The sequence below is a fragment of the Rattus rattus genome, chromosome 15 (genome assembly GCF_011064425.1).
Source record: "Rattus rattus isolate New Zealand chromosome 15, Rrattus_CSIRO_v1, whole genome shotgun sequence".
NCBI lineage: Eukaryota > Metazoa > Chordata > Mammalia > Rodentia > Muridae > Rattus > Rattus rattus.
In genome coordinates this window covers 74589553-74615750 of record NC_046168.1, presented here as the reverse complement: position 1 = coordinate 74615750, position 26198 = coordinate 74589553, and the positions used below count along the sequence as shown (strand labels likewise).

The following is a 26198-nucleotide window of genomic DNA, read 5'->3' as shown; positions in this document are numbered from 1 at the left end:
AACTCAGATACTGTGTGCCTTGATTTGCGTTCCTGCCCCAATGGCCACTGCCGGGTTCAGGGTCCAGGCACATCACAGATGGAGAGACCAGTTGTGCTGACCACTAGGGTCCCCTGCTGCTTGACTTTTGAAATGCTCAGCCAAGATGTAAGGCCCACCTCGAGGCTCACCAGACCGTGTATGAATGGGGTTATTTGGAGGTTATGGTGGAATTCTATTGAAAATCTCCCACAATTCCATCACTGTCTAGGAATAGTTAATAGTGGTCCAGGAGGCTCTTCCCTTGTGGTAATTAACTGGATATATCTGGGTGGATCCAGAGCCTGAGAAGGAAGACTGAAATGTTTCCATAGAATGAAGCCGATAGTGTGAAAGGTCATCTGGGTCATTGGTGCTCACGGTCACATATATTACATTGTGCACATAAAAGTGCACATATCACATTTACTAGGAGGTTTATAATGATATTAGTATATAAAATAATAATAATTGATAGTTTATTATTATTATTATTATTATTATTATTATTATTATTATTATTACTGGAGAACACTGAAGTCTCCATGACTTTATTTTGGGAAGGGCATTTTTGGCTTGCTTCCGTTAACAGAATTTTTAATTTGGCAGAAAAAGTAAGAGATAGAAAAACCTTCTTCCCTTAACTGAGAAAATTATACTCGTAAATCAGAGAACTAATAGTTGTGGAGCTTTGTGTAACCCCATCACCGGAGCTTGTCACTGCGCCGCGGGCTACCGGGGATGGCGCTGTGTAGCTGTGTGAAATGTAGCTGATTAGGTAAATATGTCCTGCTGACAGTGCTAATGTCTGTAAAGTAGAGCTAAAGAAAAAAACAAAACAAAACAAAAACAAAAACCCATGCTAGCCTAGAAAGCCCCAATTTTCAGAAGCATAGATTATTGTCTCAAAGTGCTTAATTGCTAATATCACTATTATGGGTTTTCATCAAGGCCAACATTAGACAGGGCTGTGGGAAGCTGGAGGCATTTAACCAGAGCCAAACCAAGGTGGTTTAGTGGGGAAGGTCGAAGGACTGTGGGGTTAAAGGAGTGGGGGCTTCTCGTTCAAAAGAAGAGGGTGCTGAGAACTGATTGTGACCATGCCCACAATGGGAGCATGCGGCCATTTAGATCGCCTTTCATGTGAGAACAAACTTCCAAAGGAAAGTAGCTCGCACACCAGCTCAAGAGCTTTGGGAGACGTCCGGGAAAGGACACTTCTCGTCCGGCAGTTCTAGAGCAGGAGAGCTTTCCCCCACTTGGAAATGACCTGAATGGAGGGTGGGAGTTCATGCTGTGCAAGCCAAGGCTCTGAGTTTGGGTCTCTAGCACCCACATACAAAGCCAGGTGTGGTCTTGGGTGCCTGTAACCTTGGTTCCCAGAGGGAAGAGACAGAGGCTCCCTGGGGATTATTGGGCGCCATCTAAGTTATAGTCAGTGAGCTCCAAGTTCAGTGAGAGACTCCATCTAAGGGAATAGGGCGAAGACTGGTAGAGGACACCCTGTATCTTCCTCTGGCCTCCACATACACGCATATGGGTGCACATACAGAGAGAGAGAGAGAGAGAGAGAGAGAGAGAGAGAGAGAGAGAGAGAGAGAGAGCTCAAACCAAAACAAGGACCCAATGGCCCATCAGGACATTTCCAGTCACTCTTATTAATGTGCTGATTAAATTAATAATTGCTGAATGAGAAGAGGGTGTATATTCTAGGGTTCTGGATGATATTACGTCTATGAATGTGAGGATCCTGTACCAGGATAAACAACAGTGTCCTTTGTTTCACTTAAATCCCTCAGCTGTGAGGATCTGTGTCCTCCTGGCAAACATGGCCCACAGTGTGAGCAGAGATGTCCCTGCCAAAATGGAGGCGTGTGCCATCATGTCACCGGAGAGTGCTCCTGCCCTTCTGGCTGGATGGTAAGTGTCCTTTCCACCCCCAAGAACCACACATCCCAGGACACAAAAGGGAACATCATAAGGAGACTTTTGCACAAAGGCAAGTAGCAGTGGTGGCTGTGACTCCCCCACTGTGAACACACAGCCATTTAAAAACTAATCTCCCTGTCCGGAGAAGCCAGGAGTAACGTCATCCATACTTGTCTGTAGAGCGTATTGAGAGCCCTCATGGGTAAGCAGTAATAACCATGTATTGTGCACTTCCCCCAAAGAAGAAAAGAAGCACTTCTCTGATCTCACAAAGGACAACAACCGATAAACACTGAAATTATTTAGTACCTGTCTTCACAATTCCATCCTTGGATTACCACTGTCCGTGATAACATCCTCCTTCACAGGATGAGTGTCACGTGAAAACACTAGACTGTCATATAAATCTGAAGAAACACTGAAGTAAATCAAGCACATCAAGAATTGTAGAACTTTCCAGACAGTGTAAGAATAAGCCACGCTCACCAAAGCTCCCCAGACTTTGACCATAATGCCTTTGCTTTATGTAGGAATTCTATAGGCCTACTGCTATGTGGGATACATTGTGTGAAAGCATCACACATGAAGCCGGGAACGAGAATTAGTTCTCATCTCTCTGAGTGGGCTTATGCATGTCTGTTTTAACATAGCAATACTCACGAGAGCAGTTTACACTGTCATCACCACGTCTGTCCAGGAACTCTTCTTGCACAGCCCCTAGGGACTTCTCGACTGTCAGATCCACTAGGACTCTTGTTTCTCCAGAGCTCTGACTCACTTGGTTGTCCACTTCTCTGTCTAAACCTTCTTTTGTCCTCTGCTTCTTCAGCGGCCATCTCTCCCACTTCTCCCACTGAAGGGCTCTTCCTAAGCCATTTCTTCTACAGAAACTTCTCTCAGAGTCATCTGTTGCTTTCCTGGGATCTTCATCTTACCTTCCCTGCATGCAAGTGCGATTTGTAACTACCCTGTTGTTGCTCTGACTTGGTCACCCATAGTCACAATGTCACTAATGTCTGGGCTTCATTTCACTTTCTACAGCCAAATGTGGGGTAGAATTTATCTGGAATTATTCTTTATTGTAAACATAGGTATGAACAGGACATAGGTATGAACCTTAAGATATAATGGCGAGTTTTATGAAGACCACTGGGGCATATGTAGAATGAATTGATCAGACCCATGATGAAGGTTTGGCCAAAGTGTAGGAGTTAGGTAAGGAATGGAGTTAGGGGGTGCGGCCTTTTGTTGAGGGCCTCTGGGTTGTAGGAAACTGTGGAAGGATCACTGAGGTATTTCCATCAGGCCCAGCAGAGCAAATGTTAGGAAACTAAGCCTGCCAGACACACACACACACACACACACACACCTCAACCCTTTGGTTCTAAGTGCAAGTCACCATTTCTTAGAACCCCAAGTAGAAGTGTCTAGAAGGATTATCTTTGAATCCTTTTCTTCTCTCAACTCCTTTATTCAGCCTTCTGCTAATACTGGGCCTTGCTGACTTCTTGGCAAGGGAACAGTCTTGCTATAGTGGCAGTGTCCAGGGAGCTCCAGGATCGTCGGGTGAGGAACTGCAGGCATTTCACTGCTAGGGTCTTCAAGTTGCCTCATCTTGAGGTGTCAATGTTTCTTTGATACTTAAAGGTTATGATATGAGAAAGTTATAGCCACAGCCTGGAACTATGAGTTCAGTAGGCAGACAAATGAGTCCACTCAGTGGGCCCCCAGAACCTGCCCTCAAGCACTTCCTCTAGACCACAAGGGATGTTTCTTAATAGAAGCTTCCAGTCACCTTTTTTTCCTCTGTGGATAACTGAATTCCTAACACTCATTTCTCCTTTACAACACACTGTGGTTATTGTTGTGTTAGATGTCTCCAAAGGTCAATTGGCCTTCCTACTATCACTCTCTCTCTCTCTCACTCTCTCTCTCTCTCTCTCTCTCTCTCTCTCTCTCTCTCTCTCTCTCTCACACACACACACACACACACACACACACACACACACACACACACACACACGTATATATCCGCCAATAGTACCATCATCATCATTCAACTGTTGGCTCACACTAGCTTTATTCAAACCCAACATTTCAACAGCATCCCTAGATGACAAGGGACCATTATGTGTTGTTAGAGTCAGACCCAGAGAAAATGAGCACTTGCACCAGACCCCACCACATACCGAAACTTGGCCAGCTGTTCACTGACCCTTGGTCCATCATTCTTTCAGCAACGTTATTATATTCCACCATGTGCAGTAGGATGCACTAGCACAGAGTGATTGGAGCTATTTTTACATCTGCTCTCCTCACCACTCACAAACAAACCAGGTAACTTCTCTTTGACTCACAGAGCTCAGCGCAGCGTCTGACGTGCAGATGATTTTCAGTTAAAACACTAACCTGAATCAACTCTCAAAAGCCTTTATGGTTCCAAGAGCCTGTGGAAGAATCTTTCCTGTTTGTGGATAGCTAGAAACCACCAGAGGGGACTTAATTAGCTCACCAACTGCCTTTGTGGGTAGCCAGTAGTTAGAGAAAATGTATTTCTTACGCTATCCAAAATAAACATTTAGAAAACCATCTGGTGTTCTAGCGAGGCTCCAATTTCAGAGTACACACAGTCTGTCCCTTTTGAAAGAGAGAGGATAATGAAAACACATTAGGGAAATCCCATTGTGTGGGGTGTGTTGTTTACACTAATTATGACTCCAATAAATATCCTATTGATTATAACTCTAATAAATCAGAGGCCATAAGCCCAAGTTACAAGTTACACAGTAAAGTAGAAAACAGTGGAGTATCATTGGTAGGCTGAGGTCTTGGGGTCATGTCTTACTTTCACAGGCCCAGAATTGGAGTACACATGCCTATGCTTGCTAAGGATAGCTCCTAGGGTAAGGAGAAATGTCCTGGTGACTTGTTTGGGTTTTCTCCTCAGGAAAGAAGATTACCTCAGAAATGCTTATTGGGCCTGTCTTTTCTTCTGAAATAAAAGTTAAACCTTGCAGAGAAGTCTTTCTTGAGGGTTGTTATTGTTAATTCAAGTACACAGTTTTAATCTCATGCCATATTAATATCATATCAGAATTACAATGTTTTATCATGTTAAGAAAAGAGCCCAGTGATAGTGTTAGCATCCGGAGAAGCACTCAGATGCTCTGTGTGCAGCACATGTTGCTACTTTCCCGTGAGCACTGTTGACTTAGGACGCAGGTAAGACACAGGGGAGACTACTTAGGGGGGTTATAGATTGCTAAGGTTGCATTAATAACTTTATGTAGCTTTAACTTAAGGTTCTTAAGGTTCAGTTTTTAATACAAAAATTTCTTAGAATCACTCTTCAGGTGTCTCTGAATGTTACTTGAGATTAAAGTCTCATTGAGTTAATGGGTCAGTATTTCTCACGTTTTAAAGATGATGAACATTTTTGTGTTCTAGAATACCGGTAATCTAATTTTCTTACAGCCCTGTCCCCAAATCTCTCCCTCCCTTTCTGTTGTCCCTGTTTTCTTCCGTGATGCTGGCTGGTGGCCCATCTAATTTTCTAAGTCTCTTTGAATTCAGGGCACAGTGTGTGGTCAGCCCTGCCCCGAGGCTCGCTTTGGAAAGAACTGTTCCCAAGAATGTCAGTGCCACAATGGAGGAGCGTGTGATGCTGCCACAGGCCAATGTCACTGCAGCCCAGGATACACAGGGGAACGGTAAGGACGCCCGAGTGTTCCTCTGACTAGTCATAATGAGTAAGATTCTAATTATTCTAATTAGAAGGAAAGTTTGGAGAGTCTGGGGAACATACTCAACATTGTGTGTCTATAACTACTATCTAATATTTCAGAAGCATCCATAAAGTCTAAAAGTGTTTGAAAAACTCTATCCTCATGGAGTGCCTAGAAACCAAGTCACAGATCAATAATACTGAATTGGAGGAGGAAATCAGAGAGACATTAGGGAAAAAAAGACAATAGAACATCAGCTGGTCAGAACCCATGATGAACATGGACAGACACTTTACATGTTCAGAACTTTTAGATGGAATTGAGATATGACACAAGAGGAAAGGGATGAGGTGATTGACAGGTTGATTTTCAAATGCAACATGTACTTACCGTCTTATATAAAGTATAGCTTCCTTTTCATTGCCCGGAATATCCTTAAGAATGTTAGTTATTGAGGACAGAGGGATAGCTCCACGATTAAATGCATACTGCCTTTGCAGAGGACCTGAATTCAGTTCCTAGCGTCCATATCAGGGAACTCACAAGTACCAATAACCCTGTACCTCTGATCTCTTCAGGAACTTGCACTCAAGTTCACATACTACCACACATAGGCATATATGAATACACATTAATAAAATAATAACAACAATAATAATAATTTTAAGTAAAATAATAGTCATTGTATTTATTATATTGTGTGGAAATGATGGCATCCGTTCTGTGAGAAAACTTAGAAATCTGTGATCTGTGTGAAACAGGAGTGAACAGGTGATTTTGGTCTATTTGTGCTCCTGCAGCTCTTACATGCATGGTTGGTCACTTCCTGTATTAAAGGGCAAACTGTTACCTCAGTGGCTCTCCTGGCCCCGCTCTTCAACTTTGCTCTTAATTCCTAGGAGACTGAACTTAGGTCTAGGAGCCTGGACAGCTAAGTCCATTGCCTATGGCATAGACTCGGAGTATGGTGACCTGAGAGAAAGACAGGGAGACTGTGGAAGAACAACGAGCCATGTCCTTGTAATGCTTGGGCAGGACACTTTTCCTCCAGCTTGTGATAAGATTTAATAAACTGAGGTTCTTGGAGCCGTCCCGAAGCTTATCCACACAGCTTTTGTGACCGAGTGGTGTGCAGGAACTGTGCAAACACTAGCCATCTAGGAGCTTTGCACAATTACACGCCACTGTATTTTAGTGATGTATGTGACCTAAAAAAGCCTTTTTAGCCGAGTTTTTTTTCATTTCCTAATTTCTACTTTAATTGATTTTGATTAAATGGCTTTTGATTAAATACTATACATTTCTCCACCTCTCCAGGCAGTGCCTCTATTTACTTATTAAATGCATTTTCTAAGTATTTTTGTAATTAAAAATTATCTTTAAGTTTCTAACTCGGTATTTTCTAAAGAAAGGAAGACTTGCTTTCAAATATTTGCTTCTTAGTTTAATCTTTACCAATTTGTAAGTTAATTTAAATGTTTTAAGCAAAGTGTGGAATTGTTTAGTTTTGAAATGATGGTATCCACCACTAAAGATGGTTGGTTTAATGATATTTCTAATGATTAGCTCACCTTTTAGCTTACTTATTTGAAGCTCTGAGTTGCTGCTGACCGAGAGGAGGTCAGTGTGGGAATTCTTCCCTGCACTGCTCTATTGGAGATGGCTTTGAGTAATCATACGTCTGCTGCTTCGGTTTACTCTGTTGCCCAGTGTCTCTTTTCCACTCCTTCCTTTGGTTAAGGCCTTTCGTTTGAAGTGTCCACTTAATTAAAAGCCATTGTGTTGTTTATTAATACAACCATAGACTTTCCTTTTACCGTGTTGATGTATGAATTATAGACACCTTGATTATTCATTTCATTATTTATTTTGTGCATGTAGGGTTGGGCTAATCCTTGTGACTTTGCAGTCCACAGCCTGGCTCTAAGCAGTGCGTTGGATGGATGAGGTCGTTAGATGATCTGGTGACCCATGTACCCATGTATTTATGTTACAGAAAACAGGGTCAGGAAGAGGAGAGGAACAAAAGCAAGCAGGATCTAAAGCAATGCTTCAGGCTCTAGAGATTTTAAGTTTAAAAGCAACACAAAAACATCACACCTACAAAGATAGTGAGCGTGGGCTTAGCGAAGCTGGAACACAGGGGAAGAGAAGGGCAGCTCGTTTTCAAGTAAATTTTTGAAACTCAACGAAGGGAAAAAATGAGGTGGGGTGGGACATTTGTTCTACCCAAGCTTTTGTGGGGTGTTGGCGATGCCCGGTGGTTACTGTTTTCCATTGCTATTCTTGCCTCTGTTTTGGGCTATTAACATATGCAACCCATGGGATGGAGAAAGCACATTTGACTCTGTGACAGAACACAGGGAGTGGCTGTGGAGTGGTTTGTGGCAGGAGGTGGGGGAGGAGACGCAAGAGTGGGGATCGTAAGTGTCCCTTCACTGGTCTAGAGATTCCAGTGTTCCTGGAGTGATTAGGAGGGACCGCTCCACAGTGGTTACCACCGCAGGCAGCTGCCAGCAAATAGACCCAGGATGTGGGGCCGCCACCCCACCACAGGGAAACAAGTGGTGCACCCTGCAGGCTGGCAGGACTACACAGCAGATGACAAATAAAAGCCTTTGAGGTCTGTGGGAAGACTCAAAGGACAGGGTGGGAAGACGATACAATCCAGTGAAGTCATCAAGAATGAAGAGAAGATGGTCTGGGACCCTCACAAAGCTCTGCTTGAAGATGCTTTCAAAGGTGCTAATGGCGTGTCACAGGATCATTCTGTTCTCTGATGATAAGACATGCCCCATGCTGATAAAGAGTGCTCAGTGAGTATTCACAGCTCAGTAAGGTTACAGTGAACCCCAAGACAGCCCTGCCAGACCTGCATGATCCTGAAAGTGAAGAGACGCACAGGCACAGGCAGAAGGTCAGGAAGTGTAGCCCAGGACTGGAGGGATGCAGTGCTGGTCTTCAACACAGGAGCAGTCTGCCTCTTCGACTGTGGAAAAGATGGCTTTTTCCCAATTCCTTTGGCATTCGCCCAGGACAGCAGCTCCAGATGTTACAAGGGCAGGCTGCTGACCCTGGAGCCCAGGTCTGATGATAAATGGGAATCTTACACACTGAATCATGATTCAGCCCAGCTGTACCGGTCACTCTGGGAAGTGACATGCTCCAAAGAACAAGAAGGGGCTGCCGTCCTGACTTCATCACAGTGTGATCCAAAGTAGTGACCAGAGCAATATCGGTGTGAGGATGTGCCCGATGAATCAGTGTTTTGTCAGGTTTTGTCCACTTAATGTTCATCCTTTTTCCTTACTCCAAAACGCTATTAGAAATTTCTTTCTTCTTTTTTTCTTAATAGAATTGGTCTTCTTTTCCTTTTAATAGCAGTAGTTTAATAGAAATAGTTTCTACATTTCTTTTCTGGTCAATTTTTTATCACCCTCTGTTATTTCTCTGTTATCTTTCTTAAGAAAATGTATTGCTGATTCTTGAGATAGTCCTTCTTATTTTTCTTATACCATACCAGCTACTTTAAGGGTTTGAAAGGGAAACTGTGATCTTAAGCTAGAGACCAACCAGAAAGTCATAGCCACTCCTTAATGTCTATTTAAGTAGAAAATGTTCTGTATACACCAAATCATCACACTATACCTTATACATGTGTACAGTTATAACAGTGATTTAAAAACCACCGGAAAAGTCTCTACTAGAAAGCTGTCCTGCTGCTTGAGTTTCCCAGGTGTACATACCTAACCATGATTGACAGGAAGGCATTGCAGTACTGATGAAGGGAACCTGTTGCCATAGCTACGGCCTAGCCGGCAAACCCAAGTGAATTCCTTCTGCATTTATGCTAGAAACTTCTAGATCCTTAATTAGAGGCTAGAAAGGTAAATACAGGCCGGGACTGGATATTATACATTTTTGCTTTCCAAGAGAAAGAAAATTCTGTGCCAAGTCACAATGAGTCCGACACATTAGTTCCCTGTGACCCGGCAATGTAACTTTCCTAGACATCAACACGTGCCTGCCACTTCCAACACCCTTTACAGTGTGCTTAAACCACATTAAAATCATGCAGCCTTTTCTTGATTAACATGATTAACGATTATGTATTTACTGTGTGTGTTGAGGGTGGGGTCAGAGAACACTTTGAGGAAGTCCGTTCCCTCGATCCCGTGACTTCTGGGATCGAATTCAGGCTATTAGGTGTCTTTTCCCACTGAATCATCCCACCAACCCCAAGTTTAACATTTTGTTTTGTTTACAAGTTTAGGGAAGAGAGTGAGGAACTGGTAATATTTTTATCTATTTTTATTTTATATCTCGTTAGACATACTGCGAAGCTGCCAACCTTTAGTAAAAGCCTGGATCAGGTAAATCACTGTGCCTCACAAAGTCTTCCTGTAAACTGTCCCTTTTAAAGGAACAAATCAGACGACGTGGTTTATAAAAGCGTCTTGAAGGTTAAAAAATATTGATGGCCTTTCTAAAAATACTGTTGTCTGGAAAATAGCTCTAGACGTTCACGGGTAGCTCTAAAGTCTTCATTTGAGGAAATCATCCAACTGTTCCAGAATTTCTCCTGCGGTTAAGCGCTTAGTGGCAGCGAGCTGACAAGTGCACTTGGAGAGTTCTAGAAGCAGTGAAACCTGCTTTCGGGAGGCCCCTTTGCTTTTCTCTGTCAAATTCAGTGCATACATGAGCCAGAGTCAACCAGCAAAATGTCAGAAGATTCCCAAGCTTTTCCCTCTATCCTTAGAATCCCAACACTGACGCACCACACCCTGTCATTAGAATTGGGCCAAGCCGGGTAGAAAGGCTGTTTCTCTTGGAGCGGCGTCTCTGCCATTGCTCTTCAGCCTGCCCTGCTGCTTGCTTGGTTCAGATCTGGAAAACACAATACTGACCTACATTTTTACAAAAGAAACAATCGGAGTCTGGCAGAAGTGGAGAGCCACATGGGAAGTGGCTGCTGAGAGTGTGTCCCCTACTGTGCTGTGTGCTCCACTAGGTGAGGCTGTCTTTCTGTCTTCTCGGCAGAATGCTCCCAGTCACCTCACCTCTCCGGAAGGAGAATTGGCTGGCCCCTTTAACCACCCATGCTCTCCCTGGCTCCTTTTTACTCCTACAGAGACCAGCTTCCCGCCTCAACCAGCTTCCCAAAGCCTCTCTCCCCTGTGAGCCCACCCTTCTCTGTTAAGAAGACTAAGGGGAAATTCCGGTCGATCATTTTTCCCCCTTGCTATTTGGCAGTCCTTCACAACAGAGGGCCATATTCCACTTTCCCCAGAACCTTGTTAGAAAACTCCAAGCCTTCTTATAACCTACAAACTGGGGTAGAGGGCATCTGATTTTGGAAGCTCAGAATCTCTCGAGTCTTTGTAGTCAGTTGTCTCGGCCACAGAGTGAACCATCTTGCTACGTTTCTACCTATAATGGATTAAATATGGCACACTAAGCATTTCAACTTGTGCACAGTCAGGCCCTTCTGAACCCGCTGCTGGTCTCTCGTTTGAATAGGTGCCAGGATGAATGTCCTGTTGGGACCTATGGAGTTCGCTGTGCTGAGACCTGCAGGTGTGTTAACGGAGGGAAGTGTTACCATGTGAGCGGCACATGCCTATGCGAAGCAGGCTTTGCAGGTGAATTTTGCGAGGCTCGTCTGTGCCCTGAGGGGCTTTACGGCATCAAATGTGACAAGCGGTGCCCCTGCCACCTGGACAATACTCATAGGTGAGTGCCAGCCGCCTCTGGGAAAACAATTTCTATTAAAGTTTTCACTTTAGGGACCGAAAGCCCATGATCAAGGGGCTAGGGTTATTGGTTGTTGGTGGATACAAGTTATGTTATTTATTGATGGGGGCTGGTAAAAATGAGTTTTTTTATTAACAGAGATTAACAGAGCTTTTCCCTAAAAGAAAGATTGTGTAACATTCCCTTAGAAGCAAAGTTACCATGGAGAGACAGGGGTTAAGCCAAGCTCAGGATTCGAAAACATCATGCTCACTGAAGCATCCTTTGCTTGACAACACATCTGTGGAAAAAGGAAAGGCTACGGAGAGGAAGTGGGAGGGTTTGTGAAAGTGCTTCACATGTGGCTGTCACATGTGGAATCAATTTCAGAACTGATTGCTCTGACCAAAAAAACCCAAAAAAACAAAAAGCAAAGTGAAGCAAAGCAAAACAAAACAAAAAAACCTCACAGGAGTCTTTCAGCTCAAAAGTCTCTCCAACACCCTTGGTCCTGTCAAGGCTGGGTACCCCAGTGTAGGGGAATGTCGGGGCAGGGAGGTGGGAGGGAATGGGTGGGTGGGTGGGTGAGGAAGCACCCTCATAGAAGCAAGGGGGTGGGGATAGCAGGTTTCTGGAGGGGAAACCGGGAAAGGGGATAACATTTAAAATGTAAATAACAAATGCAATAAAAAAAAGTCTCTCCAAAAATTGGGGAACAGGAAGCTATAATCCTGGCCACCCTGCTGTGCTTGTCTGTCTCTGAATATCTTCCCGCCTATTCCTTTCTTTGCCCTCTTCCAAGGAAAAGATACATATGAATGCCCAGCCCAGTTGAGACTTCTGGAAAAGATAAATTTGGCAAAAATCTAGTACAGCATGCAATAGTTCAGATGTTAGCAGAAAGAATTTTGTTTGCATTCAGTGCAGATGGTGGTTGGTGTATTCTTTAAGCCATTGGAAGGAACAGAAGGAAAATGTACTTTGTATTGTACTGGTGTGTGTGTGTGTGTGTGTGTGTGTGTGTGTGTGTGTGTGAGTGTGTGTGTGTGTGTGTGTGTGAAATGTACTCTCCATGTGATTCGAGTAACTTCGCTATTGTCAACTTTGGGTCTCCACTGGAACATATTGCTATCTTTTACATGAAACATTTAAATATTTAAGTAATAAACTCTCTGCAAAGATTTATTTTCAATGTTCTGATATATAAGGAGCTGCCACGGTTAAAGAGAAACCATGAGTTTGGCTCCTTTTATTACAGTAAGGTAAACCTCAGGTAGCCTCATCCCCAGTGGACGATACTGCTATTGAAATAAATGAAGTCTAACAATGCAGTAAACCTCTAAGAAAAGAAGACCTCTGTTCTGAGGGAAACTAGAGAAGCATGATGCCTTGGGTTTTGGTGGTTTTTGATGCACAGGGAATGTGGTTTTTTCCCTTCATCTCAGGACTGTGATGCTTCTGTCAGAGGCCCCAGCAGACTAGTGCACACGTGACTAACGAAGCAGATAGGATCGTTTGACAATCACACAGATTAAAGCAATACCGAGATGATGTGTATCAGATATTCAGAAGACTTAGAAGCAAGCGAAATGCCCTTATTTGTGAAAGCTATTTTAAAAAAATTAGCATTTACAAATTAAAGCTAGATAAATACAGACTACATGAATCTATCCTGTTGGATACACAGTTGGAGTCGTCTGTTAATTCTAATATCTTGAACATCCCTGCAAAACGCAGGGCCATTTAGAAAAAAAAAAGTGGGGAGGGAGGGTATGTAGAATCATTGCCTTAATTGAAAGCCTAATTTGTTCCCTTATCATCTAATGAACTGTGTAGAGATTTGCCATCATGTACAATTCATGCAATAAATGTATCCAAACCCCTTTCTGTGTAATTAATAATAAATCTAATGCAATGTTTATAGTGAACATGGTCTTTAGGCTCTGTGCATGTACACATTGATATATGAGAGCCACACGTTTGAGGAGGGGTTAGTATAGGCTAACATTAGTTGCCTCACCACAAACAAACAATGCCAAATTTAGTAGCTCAGGCCACCAGGTATTTACTAGCCAATGACTTCTCGCTGAGTGGCTTGGGCTCGGTGTGGGAGTCTCTTCTGCTATTTGTCATAGGTTCACCGGTCAGATCCACTGAAAGCTGATTGGTCCTGGAAATGCTCACTTTGTGTTTGGCATTTGACTGGACAATAAGAAGGACTAGGACCATGGAGCTTCCAGAAGGGTAGCCTGGGCTCATTTTAGCCATCTGGCTTCTAAAGGCAACAATAAGCAGGGCACGCTCTAACATCTGAATACCTCCAAGCCTTTGTTTGTGTCATGTTGCCTAATATTCATTTATAAGATGAAACAACCCTTACAAATGGATCAAGATTCACTGGACTCTATCTTTTCTTTCTTTTTCCCCTTCCTTCCTTCCTTCCTTCCTTCCTTCCTTCCTTCCTTCCTTCCTTCCTTCCTTTGTTTATTTGTTGTTTGTTCATTTATTTGTTTATTTATTTGGATGATGTCTTATTGTATAGCCCTGGTTGACTTTGAAATGTGTTATGTAGACCAGACTGGCTTTGAATTTGGCCTCTGTTTCTTTTTAAGAGCTCCACCCCCAATTGTAGCCATTTTATCTTTTAATCCGTTATATAGTTGAAATTAATTTAAATCTATTTACAAGTGATATTAATACTTTGAATCATAGTGAACCCAAAGACATTTTTACTAACCTAGATTTTTCAGGTGCAAAACTAAGTTTCATGGCAGAAATGATTTTGAGTGCAAAAATCAACCAGTTTAATTAGACTGTATATAACATGTATATTAATCCTTATTAATAAGGACAGTCAGTAGCCTTGATCAATCAGTGTGTGTCTTATTTTGCAAATACCATCTTTTCTAATTTGCTTTCCTGTTGTTGTGATAAAGACCATGACTAAAACCAAGTTGGGGAGGAAAGGGTTTATTTCGGGTTGCACTTCTACCTAATACTCCATCGCTGAGGATAGCAGGGTAGAAACTTAATAGAAACCTGGAGCAGAAAGGATGAAGAAGGGGTGCTTACTGCTCCATCTCTGCTCATGCTTACATAACTCTGTTGTATCGTCCAGCCCCACTTACCTAGGGATGGTGCCGCCCACAGTGGGCTGGACCCTCCCACATCAATCATCAGTCAGGAAAATCCCTCACAAACATAACCACAGACCAGTCTGTCAATTCTTCAGTTGAGGGTCCTTCTTCCCAGGTGACTAAGACTGTGCCAAATTCACAGTCAAAACTAACCAGGAGTGTACCCCAATCGTCATTGCATTGAGTGTAGTCCTCCTATAAGGAAATGAATTAAAGGAGATTCAGTGACATGTTCCATTTTAGTCAAGATGTCTTTTCAGTATTGAGTGTTGAACCCAGGATCTTAAACATGCTGCAAGTACTCTATTACTGGTACACTCCCAACTCGGTATTTTTGACTTTGAGACGGGTTCTCAGTAAGTGTCCAGGCTCACCTTGAATTTATAGGATGGCCCAAGCATTCCTTAAACCTGTAATCCTCCTGGCTCAACCTCCTGAGTGTCCAGGAATCACAGAGCTATGTCACTAACCTCAGTCAATATCATGTACGTCTGGATGGATGCCTATAATAAGTTAGCTATGAAACTGAAGAACTGCTTTTTAAAGGTGGTTGTATTTATATGCATGTATAAAACGGCAAACATTCCCACATGTGCTTAATCATATTCCCATGTGTAAAGCAATTTGTTCTTTAGACAGAATGCAGGTAGGAAGTACGTCACCCGTGTTCTCCAGTCTTCCTCCACGGGTAGGTCTCGCTGTCCATTAACTGCCTGTGTGAGAGTCCGTTGAGTGCCAATGCTCTGGTGTCCTATACTTAGTGACAAACTACAGAATGCTGATCCTGGTGTCCATCAGTCTGAGATCCAGTGTGCTGGTCCACCACTCACTAGGGGCCGTTGAATATCATTTTCTTCATCTAGTCCACAGTTTATGGTTCACATAGCTTTTTTTTCTTTTGCTTTTCTCAGATAGGAAGTTTTGCTCATATAAATGTGTTTTCTTTTGCAATCTTGCTGACTTTGGTGCACAGTGTTATATCCTAAATTTTAGATGTTCCTTTTCACGCCAAGTCTCCCCTGACGGCTGCTCACAAATTTCCTTTTCCTTCAGATTCCAAACAAACTGACAAACTTACGTTGAGGTCTGATTCAACTGTACTTGTGACCCTCTGAATAAGCCTTACCCTTTGCAGGCCTCAGTTTCCTCATTTATGAAATGGGGCCATGACTTTAAGTCATGGAAACTGAGATTAATGATGCATGTAGATAATTCAGCAGGGTTCTGGCTGTGAGTGTCTGTGTTCACTTAGTTTCCCTTCAGCTATTCCTTATTTCCCTGGGCAGTTCCCTTTAATTTAAGACTAACAGTTTTGAAACAAGCCTTGGTGGAAACCCTGACTTTGGACACAGGTACTGTAAGCCTTGTGTCATGTCTCAGAGAGATGAGGGAGAATCAGGTTTCTTGTGAAAACTGCGTCTGGAGTTGGCTATGTCCTTTTCATCTATTTACTCTGCTGTCTTTGCTGTGAGCCTACTGTGTGCTAAGGCTGGGTAGCAAGAGAACTTAACTCTTGCTCTCATAGATCTTGTGGGGACGTCAGAGCAAAGTAAATAGAACACTTTGCAGCCTGAGAGATGCGTGAGGGAGAGGAGGATGCAGGGAAAGAGAATGGATAGACAGGAGAGACCACATCTGGATGGGCTTCTAGGAAGAGGAACTGTGTCAGCTGAGACCGAGGACAAAATGGAGAGAGGGGCGGGCGTGGGAAAAGTAGGGGAAGCTTCTTCTAGGAGATTGAAGCTGCTCTCATGGAAGCTCTTAAGTAGAAAAGGCTCGGTGCTTTTGCAAGCTGAAAGAAATTCAGCATGGCGGAATATAGAGATAAAGAGAAGGCCGCCATGACAGGCATTTCATTGTTGGAGAGGAGAAGGTGCAGAAATGTCAACGGCTGTACCAGGACAAGTTAGTTAAGCCTGTTGTTCTAGGGTAAGTTTTAGCATTCCCCCCTCCACTCTGTTTTGGTTGACTTTGTTTTGTTTTACCAGACCAGGTTCCCCTGTGGGTGTAGCCCTGGCTATCTTGGAACTCGTTCTGTAGACCAGCCTGGCCTCAAACTCACAGAGATCTGCCTCTGGAATTAAAGGCATTCACCAACACTACTGGAAATAGTTTATTATTTTACTTCATGTATATGGGTACATTTTTACTTCTATATACCAAGTACATTCTTGGTACCCATAGAGGCCAGAAGCGGGTGTTAGATCCCTGGAGCAGGCGTTACGGCAGGTTATGAGCTGTCGTGGAGATGTTGGGACTCGAATCCTGATCCTCTGAAAGAACAAACAGTGCTTAGCTACAGGGGCAGCTCTCCTGCCTCCCTTTCCATTCTTAAAAGGTTCTGGTTTAACTAACGGATTGTACCGTCATGTGAGGGGAATTAAACAGTATGGATTTTATTCCATACGTTGTTAAGTGGGGAACCTTTGACAAACTTTAAAGCGGAGATGCGGTATGACTGACTCTGTAGGTGACTCTGTAGGCGTGTGCAGATACAGGGAGGAATATTGGAAGGCTTTTCACTTCAGGCTTTGACAAGGCATAGAACAGTGTGGAGAATAGAGATGTGTAACAGGGTCGAAAGCAGTTTTGAGTTGAAATGGTTAAGTCCTAGTAACAATTTAGATATGGAGATGAGGCCGAAGGAGTGGTGAACAAACAGTTCTCTCTCTGCCCTCATTGAAAAGCGTCTTCCTGCAGCAGATGGAAGTAACACAGATCCATCACTGGACAGTATGCAGAGAGTGAGAGGCCTCGGAGCACTCCATCCTAAATGGGAGATTTTTAACAAATTCTTCCCCTCGAGGCTCAGGAGCTATGCAGCACAGAAGGAAAGAGTGTAAGACCCGGAGGTGATGGTTGACTCCAAAGGGAACCATGTCTACAAGGCTGATGCACACTGAAATCATAGAGACTGTGGCAGGGCACACAAGACCTGCATACGTTCAAACCAGATAGGAACCCAGCACTGAGAGGGGAACGTGACATGGGGTACCGTCCCCAGCCAAGAAATTATCTGCAATCGATACCCACTGGCAAAGGGAGAGAAAATCAGTTTTCTCCAATGGAGTTTCACTGGGTGTATTACCCACACTCTGGGGCAGGCCCCTGTGCCCAGGAGTAATTAACCAACAAAAAAATGAACTCAGTGGTTTGTTTTTTTAAAAATTTTTGACTACATTTGCTCTGTTTCGGCATTTTTTTATTTTTGATGTTTTGTTGGTTTTTGTCTTGTTTGTCTTTTGCATGTTTATTTCTATTTGTGTGTGTTTCCTTTATGTTTGTCTGGAGAGAGAGAGAGAGAGAGAGAGAGAGAGAGAGAGAGAGAGAGAGAGAGAGAACACAAAGTTGAGTGGTTGAGTGGGTTGGGAAGTGAGAAGGATCTGAAAATTGAAAAAAAAAGGGGGGGAATAATGATCAAAAAATGTTACATGAAAAAATTGAATAAAAGTTAGAAATATATGTAAATAAATAATAAAAATAGAGAATAAGTCTTAGCTGGGCACCGTAGTGCATTATTGTAATCTTAGCAAAGGCAGAAGATCTTGATTATGAGGTCAGCTTGGGGTACGCAGCAAGGTCTGTAGCAATGGGCAAGCAAGCAAACAAACACACCAGCAAACAAACACACCAGCAAACAAACACACCAGCAAACAAACACACCAGCAAACAAACACCAGCAAACAAACACACCAGCAAACAAACACACCAGCAAACAAACACCAGCAAACAAAGCAAAGCCCAGGCAGATGGAGGGAGGTACCACATACAGGAGTACAGATGGATGGCTGGAGTAGATAGATGTAAAAGAAGAGAAGGATGGGGCTTAGACTGTGACTCAGTTGATTTGAGATGCCACAGAGATGCCAGCTGTTTGTCCAAAGATGATGCAAGGACTACATCTATTAATACGCATGTAGATCTAAGTGTGTCTGAGACTCAAACCCTTCTCTTCTGCGTCCAAACTTTCTCGACCCAGAAAATCTCAACTGTATCAATGTGTTTAGGTTTCTCTTTTTACGTTTGCTGAGCGTGAATTTGATGGATCTCTTGACTTTTCCCTGTGAATAGTTAATTGTAGTAGGACTCCAAAAGTACATTTTAAGGAAAAAAGAAAGAAAGAAAACTTTAGAAAATGAAGATCGAAGTATCCAGACTCCTAGCTTCTGAAGGAGAGAGGGGAAAGGGACGAGAGATATGGGCAGAGGGAATACGAGATTCTGGGGTGTGGGGCTGGAGAGATGGCTAGAAAGTTGAGAGTACTTGTTGTTTGTGCAAAAGGACCTGAGTTTGATTCCCAGCACCCACACAGAGGCTCACAACCATCTGTAACTTCATCCTCTAGGGTATCCGAAGCCTTCTTCAGACTTCTGGGGGCACAAGGCATCCATATGGTGCTCATACATGCACGCAAGCAAAATACTTATCTACATACAAAATAAGATTATGGGGTGGGTTGTGGGGTCTGAGTCTTTCACACCAGATAGAAGGCTTGATGCCTTCCCTAAAGTTACTCAGGTAGACAGATCGAGACGTTCTGTCTTCATCTCTACAAGTCTCCCTTTCCCCCTAGGAGTACAAATCCTATGAATAGTCCTTCAGAAAGACCACTTAGCAAATGTCTAAATGCAAAGGACATTTTGTTTGTCTCATTTAAGGGGAAGGTTTGGGCTTCGTGGGGGGGGGGCTCTTTACACAGACGTCCTATTGTCAGCAGAGGTAGTTTGATCGTCCAGGTTTCCCGTGTCAAGAAGCACACATGCTTCGAGCCAGCTTGCCACAGAGTGCTTCATTGTGTCCACTCATTCACATGAGCATGTTAGCACAGCTGACGTGGCCATTTGCTGTGGAGCAACAGCTGGCCGCCTGGCCTGTCAGTGTGGCTGCTGTTCCAGCCAGCAGCTGCCGCTTTACTGCCAGGTAGATGGACTGGGAGGAGAGGCATCTTGCAAGGTCGTTGCTTTTGGAATTCCTTGGATATCGCACAGTGGACTTGGCACTGGATGGAGCCGGTCAGTGTGTGTCAGGGTGCTGCCTTCTTATCGAGTTAGTGCTTTCGATTTAAGACAATTACATCGAGTTTTAGACAAAAGGATACAGTCATTGTACCCTTGACTAGGGCACGAGGCTGATTTCATTCATCATTTCTGCAATAACAGCCAAGTGTCAGCCAATGAATTAAGTCGCACCACCCATAGGAATTAGGTTTAAACCATGCTCACGGAATTACCAGCACACTTGCGATCATTGAGAAAGCAACATTTGCGCATGCCTCGAGTATCGTGTTTACCCCCAGAATGACTTGTCCTTTTTTTCATCTATGTCCCTCAGCTGTCATCCCATGTCTGGAGAGTGTGGCTGCAAGCCGGGTTGGTCTGGACTGTACTGTAATGAAACATGCTCTCCTGGATTCTACGGGGAAGCTTGCCAACAGATCTGCAGCTGCCAAAACGGGGCTGACTGTGACAGTGTGAGTGGAAGGTGTGCCTGTGCTCCAGGATTTAAAGTGAGTAACTTGGGCTCTGGAGGCTGGAGAGCGGTGCAGGGTGGAGAATAGCAACAGCATGGTTTGTGTGAGCTGCTGGGAAGTACAGTCATGTGATCAATCTATCCACAGCACTCATGGGAAGGGAACCATTTGAGATAAGTAACTCTAATAGTCCACCGATGGCTGAGAACACTGATGGAACTGTCAAGGCATCATTAACGTTCAATACAAGAACACATCAGGAAGTATGACCCCTCATGACTGTTCCTTCTATACTGGTATTACTCTGACCTATCAGCAGCACAGAAATAGTTTTCTACATGGTTATTCGTTATTATTTTCAATAGTTTCTGTTTGAATTCCACAAAATTTAAAGACTCAGCATGCACCAGGTGAGCATTTATGATACGTTCACCGTCTATAGGCAGTTACACTGGGTTTTAAGGCCCCTTTGGGAGTCAGATTCTACAGATGTACCTGTACAACATGAGCACTGAGTTGTGCCTGTAGGCCCTACGACCATAGCTATCGAAAAGGGGAAGTGGTTTCTGGGATTCATTTCTTCCCATTGTAAAGACGGTAACACTGAACTCTGAAGAGCGTTGGTGGTCACTCCAGGGCACATAATGTAGAAAGAGTGGTCTGTGGAGTCTCAGAGCCAAGAGGAAACTTTCCAGAGTTTTTCTGAAAAGTGTCACAATCCTCAGGCTGCCTTCTGAATTAACACCTTCTCTTAAGAGTCTTTGTGTCTTTGGAAAGAGATGCCTCTGGGTCACTTTCAGTAGCTCAGTTCTATGTTTAATGCCCACTGTTGGATAAATCGAATCATACCACTGACTGAGTATTGTTGTAGTTCAACCATTAACAGCATTACATGTTATACAAGGTGACCTGTGAAGCATTCAGATGTGCAGTGTTTACATTTTTGTTAACAATAATTTTATGGCTATAATTTATGTGTATACATCTACTTGTGTAACCAATGGAGAAAGGCTTATTTTGGTGTTCTGTTATGAAGACAGCTCTAAAGAAGTCAGTGGGCTTTTGTGGGGGCATAGGTCCTATTTGATACATTATCATAAACATGAGTCAGCCGGGATTACACCTGAATCTCTACAATTTGCTTAGGCATGGTATTATAGCAACTTTCAAAAGTATGGAGTGTTAAAAATAGAGAAGAAACATAATTATCATTACCAAAGTATATTTGTGTTTGTGTTGGCATGGATTCCCTTGGTAAAAATAGCCTGTGTTCTACTGTTATGCTCATCTAGGGAACTGACTGCTCTACTCCGTGTCCTCTGGGACGCTATGGGATAAATTGTTCTTCTCGCTGTGGCTGTAAAAACGATGCTGTCTGTTCTCCTGTGGATGGATCGTGCATCTGTAAGGCAGGTAAGAGTATGTATGTGAATGAATATCTTATCTAGTCCTGGTCCTTTGACCTCCTAGAGTCACTGGAAGGACACCCCGATGAACCTCTAGCTCTAAAGTCACTAAATTCAGTGTGACCTCAGCATCCCTCATCCTTCCCAAGTCCCGAAAAAACTCAAACTCGGTCCTCTCTGAAGTTGCTGCCAGCGTTCAAAGTCAAGAGTCCATGATTTGGGGAAGGGTAAACAAGCAGACGCGTCTATGCCCCCAAATGGCCCAACTTGGAATCATGACAAGCAGTGCAGCCAGCACAGATTTTATGTGTGGCACAGAATGTGTCCTCCGCACGCAGACGCAGCCAGGATCTTGGAAACACATTTTTCCTAGTTAATGGCTATTGCTTCAAAGATAGGGTCAGTCTTCCAAAAACAAGCCTTCCGTTTCCTCTCATATAAACGGACAGAGCTTATCCTCCTACCCCGAGCATCACAGCGCGTTAAAGGCGACCTCACTCCACATTCCTTCCCAGGAGCCCACGGGATCCTTCTCAGCATTGGCATCCCTGACCGATCACACGGCACAGTTGGCCGTTTGGTTCTTCGGGGTTTCCTTTTCATTTCTGGTCTAGGCCTTCTGTGGCAGAGCCAAGGCTGTCTGCTACTGCTGGGACTGGGGCTGGGCAGCGCTGTTATGCATCTCCAAGATGTCTGTACAGGGAGACGTGGCTTGGAAGGGCTCAGTGAAGCTCCCGGTTGCCTTTGTTTTCTCACACGCTCGGTCGTTCTTGTCATGCAGGCTGGCACGGGGTGGACTGTTCCATCAGCTGCCCCAGTGGCACATGGGGCTTTGGCTGTAACCTAACGTGTCAGTGCCTCAATGGCGGTGCCTGCAACACACTGGACGGCACCTGCACCTGTGCACCGGGATGGCGAGGGGAGAAATGTGAATTTCCCTGCCAGGTATGTGTGCTCTGCGTAGCCATGCCTGGAGGGCTATGCAGGAAGGACGGCTTCTTTGTATATTTTTTCCCCTCCTGACTGAAGGTGAATGGGTATGACTCGACCTTCAGTAACTATTACAAGATTCGAAATAGAGGCTTAGAAAGGGATCGAGTGGAGATCAACTAGCTATGTCTTAAAGAATATCTCCTTCTCTCCTTTTGTCCCTCTGCTGATCTCCCAGCCCCCTTGTGCAGCATTTTCTGGTCCTTACACACTCCTGTCTTGGTGGCAGCGGGACAGCAGCACTGGTCAAACACCCAGTGGATGCCTGTCAACTCTCCAAGTATTTTGTTTCCATTATAATGGAAATCTGCAGGCTTTGGGGTGGGAAGTGACAGGGGGCTGAAAAGGGGGCGGTGGCTGGTGTCACAGAAATGTGCACTGGAGTGATGAAAGCAGGTTTGGAAACAGCCTTGGCTAGTGTAAATATTTCTGGGGGCACGGGAGTCTCCTCGGTGCGAACTCCCTTCCCTTGACCTAATTTGGAGACGTGCATCATTAGAGGCATCTCCCTCCATAGCTGCTGCGGGGCTGGCTGACAGCGAAATAGGGAGCTCTGTCGTAACCTGTTGCTTGCCTGCTTTCCAAAGCGCTTGACTGGCTTCTTTTCCTGTTTGCATCCTGCTTTCTTCTTGAGCCATCAAGCATCCTAGCAGCAGTGATGTGTTCTCTGCCCCCGGGGACATCATCAGATGACAATGTGACCCCACCCCATCCCCGCCCCTGAATTGGGCCATTTCAGAGACTGGACTTCCAACAAACCTTTTTTCCTCCTCTGGGCCTCCTTGTTAAGTACAACCCATTTTCTAAAGGAGAAAGGATTCCTGGCCTGCATTATTCTGTGCTCCCCAAGCCCCCAGGAGTTAAGCGAGCTTTGCTGTGTCTGTTCAGAGCAGTGAACCTATTATCTATGCCTGGAGGCATAGTTAGGTTGCCTTTTACTCTCTCATTACAAAGTGGAAACCCCAGTGTAAGCTGCCCATCGTTTTGCAGTAGATGTATTAGTGAGTCTGATGGTTCAGGGGCTTCTGTTACAACAGAGCTAACCGCTGTGCAATCCTGTCCAACATTAGTAGAGCCTAATAAGTGGTTTGGTTGGTTTCTTTGCTTAATAAATTCTAGGCAAATGATTACATCATCGAACACCCGCTGCCTGGTAATGTTGTTTCCATGTCCCCACCCTCAGTGACTGGGCTGTTTTCCTCATTGTTTGGGTGATACAGAGACATTTGTAGTACCCTACACCAGTCCCAAGGATCTGGGGTGAAAAATAAGATTTCCCTCCAAATAGAAACATTTCCATTTCCTTCTCATGAATCATACCCATCGCCCAAGAGTTTACCCTTCATTGGGCTACTCATCAGTAGCATGTGCTTGGAGGGGTGGATGAGGAGGCTGCCAATGGAGTGTGCATTTACAGTTCTGAATCGTAATGTTCTCCACAGTTTAACCTCTTTCCGGAAAAAGAAGCAGTGTATTAAAGAAAATAATAACAGATTTTCATCTTTCTTTATTATGTCATGTATTCCACTGACAACTTAGAGAAATGAACTTAATTCAGATAAATATATGTATATATTTATATATATACACATATATGTATATATTAATATGTATATATACAAATACACAGGCACACACTAGATAGATTAGATCGATAAGTACAATAGTAAGTAAATAGATATAGATGTTATTACAGTAAACATAGCATACTAATAATCTATTTAGTAATAAAATGTATAGATCAATATGTTACTATTTTACTATGTTTCTATGTAACTATGTTACTATGCTACTATAGTAACATCTATGTATCTATGGAATTACCATCTATCTAATATGTCTAGCCAGTGTGTACCTGAATGTTTTGGACAAAGACCTCTTTCTCCTCTAAGGAAGACAATAATAGGAAAGACTAAACTATGTTTTAATAATAATTAGAGATAAATGAACATTTTTTATGAGTTGTGCTAATGATAAGAAAAGGCTCTCAGTCAACTGGCATGCTTATATATTGTATATATGCATATGTATGTGTTGGCATGAGTGGTTTCACCATGCAAATCCCCCTAACTATTTTATCAGAGATAAGCTAGAGTTGAAGCGGTTTTAAACTGCTACCTTCTCAGGCTTGCATTTTGCATCATGGGGAGGGGTGGTGTGATGGCATGTTCCTAAGACACATGTCAGAGCCTTTGTTGTTAGCTGTCAAGTGAATACCTAGGCTTGTCATTGCTGGTTTTAATGTCCTCTTCCTCACAGGACGGCACATATGGGCTGAACTGTGCTGAGCGCTGTGACTGTAGCCATGCAGACGGATGTCACCCTACTACCGGCCATTGCCGATGCCTCCCTGGATGGTCAGGTAGGAGCTAGGGCCAGTGTTTGAAAGAGATAACCGACACCTTAGTATCTAGTGGTGTTACTTGCCCCTTCAAAGAAACACACACAGCTCAGTGGTTTTTGTTTTTGTTTTTGTTTTTGTTTTTTCAGAAAAAAAAAATCAAAATGCAGTAAAGTCCCTAGCAAGGGACACATTTTTGCCATGATTGGTGGTACTTCTATTGAGCTGACATGAAAGATCTAGTTGCTAAAATGTAGGCCAGCAAGATTTCTGTGATATATTTTGAGTATTAAGAGAAAAGAAAAAAAATAAAATAAATCCCCTAGAACTATAATTAGAATCACCATAGAGATGAAACTATTAATACTACTAATATAGTTCATATAAAATGTTGAATCTCTTTCCTAGAAATTAAAGTTTAAAAAATGCATCTTTCTTAAAAGTTTGAGTCATGACAAATCTGTGTTATGACTGAGCACAAATTTTTGAAACAGTAGAAATCCTTCCTTGTTTTATGTGGCTTTATGGTTTCAGCTAGGAAGTTTATCAGAGGCACTGGAAGAAGAGCGATGTTTTCACTCATGATGTACAAGTTGGCTTAGACGTTTAGTGCCATCTCCAAAGCCCATAGTAAATCCTGAGCGAGAACTTCGCTCTCCTCGTAGGGCCACTTCGCATTCCCACCGGCATAATTGAGCGTTTCCGTATCTCCACCAGCACATCTGTCGTTCTGGTGGCATCCGTCTCTGTGTGTGTGAAGTGGCACCTCTTTGAGGTTTTGCCTTATCTCCTCTGGTGGCTGAGGACCCATTCTGTGCACTTATTGGCCTCCTACACATCTTCTTGGCAGAAATATCTACCTAGATCCTTCATTAATTTTTAACAGAGTTATTTTTCTTTATATCGAGTTCTAAGATTGTAAGATTGAGTTCTAAGAATTATATAAATTCTTTACCAGACACGATTTGCAAGCGTTCCTTATTTTTTGCTTTCTCTTTGTTATTTTCATAGTGTTCCCTGGAGCAGAGGTTTTTATTCTGACAGTCTACCTTGTCTAACTTTAACATTTTGTTCCCTTGTGCTTTTCGGTATCAATTCTAAGGAGTCAAGCTGGAGAGATGGCTCAGTGGTTTAGAGCACTGGCTGCTCTCCCAGAGGTCCTGAGTTCAATCCTCAGCAAACACAAGCTTCTCTCTACACAAGATAGATAAATAAGTAAATACATTTTAAAAATTCTAAGGTATCATTGTTTTAACACAAGATTTTAGAGGTTTACTTTTGTGTTGTCTTCTAAAATTTTATATATACATTATCTATCTATCTATGTCTATACTATATACTTTTATACTTAGGTCTTTGATTCACTTTGAGTTAATCTTTTACATAGTATGATTGGGGTGGGGAGGGGGCACACTTTATTCTATAACCAGTGACCTCAGCACAGTTTTT

General features: G+C 43.3%; 1 protein-coding gene across 1 annotated transcript in view; it reads left to right on the top strand.

The window, feature by feature from the left end:
• Positions 1-26198, top strand: part of Megf10 (multiple EGF like domains 10) — a 150632-nt gene that overhangs the window by 89465 nt on the left and 34969 nt on the right. The window contains exons 7-13 of the mRNA XM_032885345.1: positions 1818-1938; positions 5521-5657; positions 11193-11405; positions 19874-20048; positions 21305-21425; positions 22200-22363; positions 24668-24770. Coding sequence (XP_032741236.1) covers positions 1818-1938; positions 5521-5657; positions 11193-11405; positions 19874-20048; positions 21305-21425; positions 22200-22363; positions 24668-24770 — 1034 coding nt within the window. The remainder of the gene's footprint in view (positions 1-1817; positions 1939-5520; positions 5658-11192; positions 11406-19873; positions 20049-21304; positions 21426-22199; positions 22364-24667; positions 24771-26198) is intronic.